The sequence below is a fragment of the Coffea arabica genome, chromosome 5c (assembly GCF_036785885.1).
Source record: "Coffea arabica cultivar ET-39 chromosome 5c, Coffea Arabica ET-39 HiFi, whole genome shotgun sequence".
Classification (NCBI taxonomy): domain Eukaryota; kingdom Viridiplantae; phylum Streptophyta; class Magnoliopsida; order Gentianales; family Rubiaceae; genus Coffea; species Coffea arabica.
In genome coordinates, this window is record NC_092319.1 from 30367675 (window position 1) to 30376984 (window position 9310).

The following is a 9310-nucleotide window of genomic DNA, read 5'->3' on the forward strand; positions in this document are numbered from 1 at the left end:
CTCTATATTCAATAAACGAACTGTGCAATTGCGGAAGTGAGGTAATAAAGTTTTTTAAAATTTGTAGTGAGTAAAAAGATCATATCACACACATATGCATTGGGTATGGATGAAATGGATAGAATTCGGATCTGGATTTGGGTAAAATTAAACCCCTTGGTACATAACACGAATCAATCATAGAAAGAGGCAAATAATTAACCTAAATAATGGTCAAATTAATCCACTCAATCCGACTAATTAAATACTTGAAATAATTCTAAGTACAATAATAAAGTTAAACGGGCCCATAATCAAAATAATCATCGGGACAATTTTAACAACTACCGCTGCAATAATTAAAGGAGCGGACAAATGTAGTGGTCAAGACTGAACACTCATCCCATCACTCAAACAAGAGAGTTTGTGAAAGCCAAAAGCCATAAAAAGGCCGTCTCAACTCCTCCTCCCTCTCTTTCATTTCAGTCCCACTTTCACAGCTTACAGGCCCCAAATGTGCAGAATCAAAATCCCATCATAGTATCATCACATAGCATTATTCACAGGTGGGGTGATGGAGTAAGAAGATTTGTTTTATTGCTTGATTGAGTTATTATTGTTCATAATAGTATTTGATTTCTTTTTGTGTGCTGTTTTTGTTGCTTTTAGGTTCTGATTGGTGTGAAAAGGAAAGAACAGGGAGAAGATTTTGGTTGGTTTTGTTGATTTTGGGAGATGAGCAAAGGACGGCCACCGGAGCCTCTTGATTTTTTCATTTGGACTGTTGAGGTAATTAATATTTTATTATTTCCTTTAAATTTAGTTTTTGTAGGCTTCTTAATTTAGTGATTGGTAGATCTTGGGGGGTTTCGTAATTCTGAGATGTTTTTCTTCAGCTGCTGATTGGTATATCCATTTCTGATAATTGGGTTTTTTTCCCTTTTTTTTTTTGGGGGATGGGAAGAATAAAAGATGCAATTTTTAAAAGTTGTTTAAGAAATTGGGAATTTCCCCTTAGTTTGACCTGAGATAGAATAGGTATTAAGTCGGTATTTTAAAAAATTTGAAGTGTTTATACTGTTGCAAAATTGGGTTAATTCGGAGAGCTTGTGTGCAAAGCAGAGTTGACTGTTAAGGGTCTGCCCATTTCTTCTGGCTTGGTAGTGAAATGTTCTGGAAAAGTTGGCAAAATGGGTGCTGTTAGTAGCCTGGCTTGGTAGATGTTATTTGCTGTGGGCCTGTTTTGATTTGCTTAAAATCAGCTAATTCTAGCTTTCGTCAAACTAATGCTGCTTTGAAGTGGATGAGTTCTTCTGGTCCACAAAGCGCCATGATTACATGAGAAACCATGCTTCTCAGCTCTCGCCCCTTCTCTGTAATATGTTGTGGTAAATAAGAGTTTAAGAAGTTTCCTGGTGCTAACTCAAGTTTCTTATAGAGGACTATCTCCTTCGTTTTGCTTTGTGAGTGAAACTATACAGGTGTTGGATAACTTATTGAAGTCTAATAGCTGAAGAGTTGTAGTATTGAATGAGGGAAAGAAAGACAAGAATTAAATGCGCATTGAGGCAGTAAAATCGAAGAACTCAGATACCTTTGGTACTGCATCACCAGATCTCCCAATGGGGTGATCTCTGCTAGCCAGGAGAATATTCAGCAATGTCAATCTCTTTTTACAGTAGACCTTTTGTTCCCAGCCCCTCCCCCCCCCCCCCCCCCTCCTCCTCCTCCTCCTCCTCAGTGCTTCTCCTGCTCTCCTGTTTTTCTTGGCTATCTGATGCTTCATCTTCCTGAGCATTAAAGTTTCCTTCTATGCTGATGTTGCAGTAGATGATTGGTTAGTTCAATCTTCTTTCCGATTTTTGTTCTTTGGGGGATTGTGACTAGGGTAAGGCAGGATACTTAAAATTCATTGCTAGCAAAATTTTGCATGTCAACTGATTTCATTGACCCTATCTAAAGTCATTTTACTTTTTGCCTTTGTAATTATAGGTTATATTGATACTGATTTGGCATATGTCCAGTTTAATCATGTGCGGCATTTATATTGGGTTCCCGGACTAGCTCTGTGATTCTGGATTGCTATGCTTGTTTTAATTGCATTTGGAAGATTTTTTAAATCAACTTTCTTGGGAGATATCTTGATGTTAGACTCTAATTTGATGATTGTCAAGTTACTTTATGAATTTTATAGTTGGAGAAAAACTATAAATCTTAAAAGAAAAAAGTTTAAACTCTCTGAAACATGTCACATCCTGAAAAAAGAAGAAGCAGTTCCTTTATATTTTTCTTCTTATGCAAAGCCCATCTTCTTAGCTGCAATGAGAAGGAATGAAAATTGCAATATCTTGGCAAGATGATTAATTATGACCAATACCTGGTCCTCTTACTGATTCTGACCATATTAGATGGGTTTTTTTTACTTGTTTATGCCTTTGTTTGGTTTGTCTTGATCATCTCATACTTAAGAAGCATTAGTAACTTCTGTTTGGATGTTTTCAGAGGATGGAAGCCCATTGATATGCTTATATCAAGTTCTAGAGGCAGGGCAAATTTAGCCCATGGTAGTACTTAAACAAACATTGATGCCTGAGTTCAGAATACTTAGCAAAGTTTGACCCGTAAAAGTCCACTATGGGGGAATAAGCTGCAAAATTTTGATTAGGCTGGGCACATTGTTAACTTTTAGCCCAGTTGATGGATTGGGGACTTTGATACGGGCAACTTCTCTTTTTAGTTAAGCTTGTTATCTACAAGTGAAGCATAGTTTCTATGCTGCTTTTTAGTATAAAAGAACTTCAGAGATCAATTGTGAACCATTTAACTGGTATTCATGAAAGCTGTCTTTTTTTGTTCTAATCTTTTATGGCCTGAGGTAAAATTTATATTGATGTTGGTATACTAAGTAAATGAAGTACTTATGCAGCACAATATGCTTACGAGCTTTGGAGCTTCAGAAATTCAGGGGGAAATAGGTTAAATTTATATCTAAAATAGGAGAAAATGAGAAGAAAAGGAACTGTGCTGTTCAATATAGTATTGATATACCACAGTGCCTGTGATGGTAAAGGGGAGACTACAATGATCCTGAGATCATTGATTCGGGCAACTTCTCTTTTTAGTTAAGCTTGTTATCTACAAGTGAAGCATAGTTTCTATGCTGCTTTTTAGTATAAAAGAACTTCAGAGATCAATTGTGAACCATTTAACTGGTATTCATGAAAGCTGTCTTTTTATTCTAATCTTTTATGGCCTGAGGTAAAATTTATATTGATGTTGGTATACTAAGTAAATGAAGTACTTATGCAACACAATATGCTTACGAGCTTTGGAGCTTCAGAAATTCAGGGGGAAATAGGTTAAATTTATATCTAAAATAGGAGAAAATGAGAAGAAAAGGAACTGTGCTGTTCAATATAGTATTGATATTCCACAGTGCCTGTGATGGTAAAGGGGAGACTACAATGATCCTGAGATCATTGATTTTGGCTATGCACAGGGTAGTTGGCGGTCTCCTGTTATCATATTCTGCTCATGTTTGGAGGTGTTGAGAATATGAAAAATATCTTCTAAGGGAAAAGAAGGAATTAGAACCAAAAAAAAAAAAAAGCGAATGCATGTAATGGTAAGGGGGAGACAACTTTGATCCTGAGATCCTCGCTTTGACTATGAACAGAATAATTGAGACTGTCTTCCATTTATATCTCTGCTCTTGTTTGAAGGTTTCAAGGATGCGACAAATATTTTGTAATGGAATGACTGTTGTGCTTAACAAGGGAGCCACTTTGATGTGTGAGGGGATCCATTGGTAGGATTTAGTTTTAACTTAATTTATGACTTCAATTATTGACGATGCCTTCAATTTACTCAGAATGCTTTGCCATCTAATTGAGGTTGCTAGAGTATTCGAGAAATTTTTCAGTTTGTTGATCATATGTCTGGGTTGAAGAACGATCTTTTTAAAATTTTGATTGGTTTGCCTATTGAAAGGCTGGTGATGTTACAAATTTAATAGATCTAATCACCTTATGATTGAAAATTATTTTTCCTTTTTTGGTTCCTTTTTCTCCTATTTCTTTTTTTATTTTCATCTCTCAACCATCTTCTCCCTAATTTCATACATCAAGGTGGTTTTCTAATATCTGGATGTGCAGTGGCGAAGCACACCGGTGAAACTGATGCATGATGGGGGATGGGGGTGGGGGAATGGAGGTGGAGCCTAGTGATTATAGTGCTGGTTACCTGTTATCTTTGATGGAAATTCTCATGACAAATTGGATGCTCTTTGTTGTTTTTTTAGGACGTTGGCTTGTGGTTAGAAGAGATAAATCTCGGCAGCTACCGCCAAATCTTTAAAGAGAATGGCGTAAATGGAGAGTATTTGGAAGGGATGTCTATGTTTACAACTGAACAGATACTTCGATTCATAAGAAGGTGCCACATGAAATGGGGGGACTTTATAACATTATGCAAGGAGCTGAGGCGAATAAAAGGTCTTTCCCTCTCACTCTAATTCGTTAATGCTGATGTAACAACTATTCGTGCACTTTATTATATTTCATATGAAATTCTTTTACCTATGGTGCTACTTCCCAGATTCAGTCACTAGGAAAATGGTTTTAATCTTTGCTTCCATTATTCAACATGTTTGCAGAATTCAGAAATTGGAATTCTTCTCATCTTCCCTTGTAAATCTAATACTGTGAGAATGTTCATGTTAGATGTCGTGCTGTGGATTCTCATAGGCAGTGGAAAACTTCATGTTTCCCATGTGAGTCATGGTGATGCATCTATGTTAATGAGGAGATGGTTGTGTCTGGGAAAGCCAACTGTTGCTAGGCTTGTAAGACTGCTCAATTCTACCAAGAGTGAGCAATATTTTATTTTATTTTATTTTGGGTACATTGGAGAGCTAAACAGCTCATTACAAGGTAACTAACCGTGGGGTGGAGATCCCCCATTACATCAAAGTGCAATCAACTTCCGCCTGTATTAGGTGGAGTGGATAACTGTTGAACCCCCAGCTCTTGGCTTAAGCTTCCTTTAGCAAACCCATCTGTGCACATATTTCCTCTCTCCCAATATGACTGATTTGAGTATCCCAATCTTTCCTCAACAAGTCAGTAATCTGCTTCAGCGGATTCAATGGTAGGCTAGTCATTGCAGCTTGATCCGGAAGTGATAGAGCAGTTTTAGAATCCGTCTCCACGAGGACTTTTCTATATCCAGCTTCCCAGGTCATCTGCATTCCATCAATAATCCCACGTGACTACTATTTCAGTTGCCACTTCCTGGTTCACTGAGAAACCACCTTTCCAACTAACAATAGTGAGGATTTTTTTTTTTTGAGGAATTTTTTTTAATTTTTATTTTATGTATTTCAGTTGCAGTCTTGCATCTATGTGTTATCAAGCCCATCCTGTTGTGTTTAATGGATTACTGGAATTCTTCGTGTTAGTCTCTTTATTCTTCTTGTGGGTTTTTTGTCGACTTAGTTTTAGTTTTAGGTGTATATTGTTTTGGAGAAATTAGACAGAGGGGAGAGATTGATTTTTCTTGTGTACTGCATGTAATGCACTGATGCAAAGCCACCGAATATATTTGTGGATAAAGGCTGATTGCCCTGGATCGATGTGTGATTCAGAACCACTGATTATCTTTATAAGTAAAGGCTGTGTGCCCTGGATTGATTAATCTGTTTGACGTGCATTGGATGGTTGTGGGAATGCTAACAAATTCTCCTGCAATGCTCCCGAGATTGCAATTATGATTATACATCCCATATCATCTACCAGCACACCTTTTTAGTTTTATTTCATGGAACCAATGTAAAACCCTCTCTCCTTTCTAATGTCCTCGTTACTGTTTGTGCTTGTAAGATTACGACTGCCTTGATCTGTATCCCCTTTATGGTATCATCTTCAGTGCCCTGATATTTAAAATTTTTTCAGTGGCTTGTTTGAAAGGAGAGCAAAAGGTCCGTCGACCATGGTGGGCCCCATCATGCCTCTCAGTTGTCTTTGTCAAGGTGTCAAAGAGGAACAGGCAGTCAAGAGTGGTTTCATTGAAGCTGGAACCTTGATGTAGATTTTGCATGTATGTACTTGTATGTATGTACTTTTGTTGTACTTATTTTTTAGTGGAAAACAGGAAAGTAGGTAAAAGAACGATTTCAATGTGTCCTTTTTGAGTTCAGAGGGTCTCATGGTAGGTTCTTCGTTGGAGAACTTCCTTGCGTCCATCCTCTGATGTATTATTGTAGTTTGTTCCTTTTTCACAAGTTTGTGCAAAAGAATATATATTCCTGACATATGGAAACGATGATAAGAGATTATGATTGACATATGCGAATGATGGTAAGAGATTATGGTTCTGTACATAGCGTCTTGTGGTAGTGGTGACACTGGGCAAATATTTGGATATTAAGATCTAATTTTTCTGGAGCCCAAAAAGTAGTGCAAAAAGCAAATGAATGGTGTTTATTGTCTAATCAGGTTTTCATCTGGAAGGCTTAAATGACACTCATTTTTTCCTTTTCAAGATGATACCAGATCATTTGTAAAGAAAATCATAAAACCTTTTGCAGAGAAAGCAAGGGAAAAAAAAAATCATAGATTTAGAATTTGATGAGATGGAACCCAAGTAATTCCGAAAGGGATGGGTCAAAATTTTCTTCGTGAACAGCATATATTAAAGGTCAAAATTTTGATGAGATGGAGTGTTATTGAATCAGCAGCTGATGCAAAACAGTTTGCGGCACTTGCGTCTGTCTCCTGAATGAAAATTTGGGTTAATTGCACTTGAAATTTTAGAGCAGTCACACTTTACTATTCTAAATTATTTAAAACTATATATTTTGTCTCCTTTATAGACATGGCATTGTTATCCATTAATTAATTATTGAAAGAATTATTAGAGTAGCAATGGTAATAGAGCAATTTGTTGCGCTTGCATCTACCTCATGATACAAATTTAGATTAATTACAATTGTGAGCAATCACAATTTATTGCCCTAAATTATGAAAATCTTTACTTTATCTCCTTTTATAGTCTTGTCAAATGTTGTAAAAAGTAAGATGTTGACATTGTTACCCATGAATTATCAGTTAATATTTGCCACCAAATGAGAAAGGAGGAGGTGTTTTGCTCAAATGAAGAATTCCCTAGTAAAATCACATACAATTGCAAACTACTTATTAGCAATCTCTTTCCAACTACATATTGTCTCTTTTTTTCTTGAACATGGTTCGGATGGTTATTTTAGTCTTGAAACGTTTTTATAGCATACAATTCCCATTTTGAGAAAGAATATCCTTCCCTTTCTTTAACTATGGAAGGATTGATGCTGATTGCGATCCGACTTCTCTTCAAAACAGAGGTGTTTTATGCTCTTCATTCATTCTTTCTTTCTTCTTTTTTTTTCCCCTTACAATGGAGGGTCGAGCCCGTTACATAGCAACTAATCTAGGTAAAGCAATACCATAAACATCCTGTCCCAATAGCTTTTTGAGATGATGTGGAGGGTTCTTAAAATTAGTTGTTCCTGGAGCCAAGCTTCTTCCCATCTTTGTTAAGTAATCTGCACACATATTTCCTACTTGATTACTCTTTTTTTTTTAAATTTTAATTTTCTATTATAAATAAAACTGACCAAGAGTACAAAGCCGGGAGGAGGGCATAGACTGAAGAAGCACGGAGCTTCCCCGAGGAGAGCTGACCTGATCAGCTCGGGGTGTCGATGGGAGAGCTGATCCAAGACCTGCAAAACAGAGAAGAGGAGCTAACAAAGGGGGCCCGAGGGTTGTCCCCGAGGGCACTCCGACGGTCAAGTTAGTTTTCCGGTGAGTGAGTTTCACGGGAAGTAGTAACTGTCCGGAGTCAATTGTCAATAGTGTGCGCGTACCTTGGGCAATGGGTGTGTAGCACTATTTATACCTGGGCCAGAGTCCGACCTCCGTACGTTCCGAGACCTTCCTGATATAATCTCAATCCCGAGCCGAGCGGGATTCCGACCTCTGCGGGACGGTCTCCTGATCCCCCTGGAGCCCTAGCGGGGGTGCGGCCCAGGGCGGTCGCCAGGAGCCTGGGGCCGGAGCTCAGCTCGGCTTTACCTGGGCTGCCACGTGTCTAGGCCCAGTACGGGGCCTCTGCACTAGCCCCCTAGATTAGGTAAGGCTTCCAGGCAGACCTAATCTATACTCTGCCACGTGGGAGACCAGCGTCGCGCACTGCTCTGCCCTGGTCACCTCTGGTACAGTGCTGTCACTGAGAAAACCGCGCCGATCTCCTGGGTCGAGCGTCAAACTCCCAAGTTTCGACAAACTTGATCAATGCGTGCCGACCTCATGGGACCGAGCATCAAATTGCCACTGACATGGTTTAAGCCCCCGACTTTTTAAAGTTTTGAGCCTTGCCGACCTCTTGGGTCAAACAAACCCATTCAAGTTAAGGCACAACGTGCCGACCTCTTGGGGCCGAACATCGCACTTTCCGACTTCAAAATTTCAAGCCGTGCCGACCTCTTGTGGCCGAGCATCATACTTTGAATGCAATCACGCCGACCTCCCGGGTCGAGCGTCGAACTCTGATTTTAGCGGATATGCCAATCTCTTGGGGTCGAGCATCACATTTTCAAGGCAGTTATGCCGACCTCCTGGGTCGAGCGTTGAGCTCCCTGATTTTAGCAGACGTGCCGACCTCTTGGGGTCGAGCATCACATTTCCAAGGCAGTTATGCCGACCTCCTGGGTCGAGCGTTGAACTCCCTGATTTTAGCAGAGGTGCCGACCTCTTGGGGTCGAGCATCACATTTTCCAGGCAGTCATGCCGACCTCCTGGGTCGAGCATTACATTCTCAGGGCAATCGTGCCGACCTCCTGGGCCGAGCCAGCGTGCTCCCTGGTTTTGACAAGCTGCCTCAAAGTAAGTCACGGCGTGCCGACCTCTTGGGGTCGAGCATCACACCTTCGAGACGGTCATGCCGATCTCTTGGGTTGAGCGTCAAGCCCCCCGTCTTTAACAGGCGTGCCGACCTCTTGGGGTCGAGCATCGCACTCTCAAATTTCGCAATTTCAAGCCGTTTGCGGACCTCATGGGGGGTTTTTCCGTCCTCTCCGCTCTCCGAGCCCCCCGCGCCCCGGGCCGCCTCGGTCTCCGCCCGCCAGGATCCCTCGCCGGCTCTCGGGCCGGTGCTCTCAATGGTTCGCTTGGATCGTGTTCTTGCCATCAACACAACAATAATTACCTTGCGTTTCCCACAGACGGCGCCAACTGAAGAAGCACGGAGCTTCCCCGAGGAGAGCTGACCTGATCAGCTCGGGGTGTCGATGGGA

The 9310-nt window shown here is 40.3% G+C and overlaps 1 protein-coding gene across 1 annotated transcript; it reads left to right on the plus strand.

The window, feature by feature from the left end:
- The first annotated feature begins 338 nt into the window (after window positions 1–338).
- Window positions 339–6356, plus strand: LOC113690843 (uncharacterized). Its single transcript, XM_027208918.2, has 4 exons — window positions 339–545; window positions 649–768; window positions 4280–4472; window positions 5931–6356. The coding sequence occupies exons 2-4, from the start codon at window positions 715–717 to the stop codon at window positions 6059–6061; spliced, it is 378 nt and encodes a 125-aa protein (XP_027064719.1). The 5' UTR covers window positions 339–545; window positions 649–714; the 3' UTR covers window positions 6062–6356.
- Window positions 6357–9310: the final 2954 nt, after the last annotated feature.

Excerpts from the sequence above, each read along its gene's own strand:
- LOC113690843 (XM_027208918.2), top strand. The coding sequence starts at position 715 with ATGAGCAAAGGACGGCCACCGGAGCCTCTTGATTTTTTCATTTGGACT. Across the intron at positions 769-4,279 it reads TTTTCATTTGGACTGTTGAG|GACGTTGGCTTGTGGTTAGA; the intron begins GTAATTAATATT and ends TTGTTTTTTTAG. Across the intron at positions 4,473-5,930 it reads GGAGCTGAGGCGAATAAAAG|TGGCTTGTTTGAAAGGAGAG; the intron begins GTCTTTCCCTCT and ends AAATTTTTTCAG.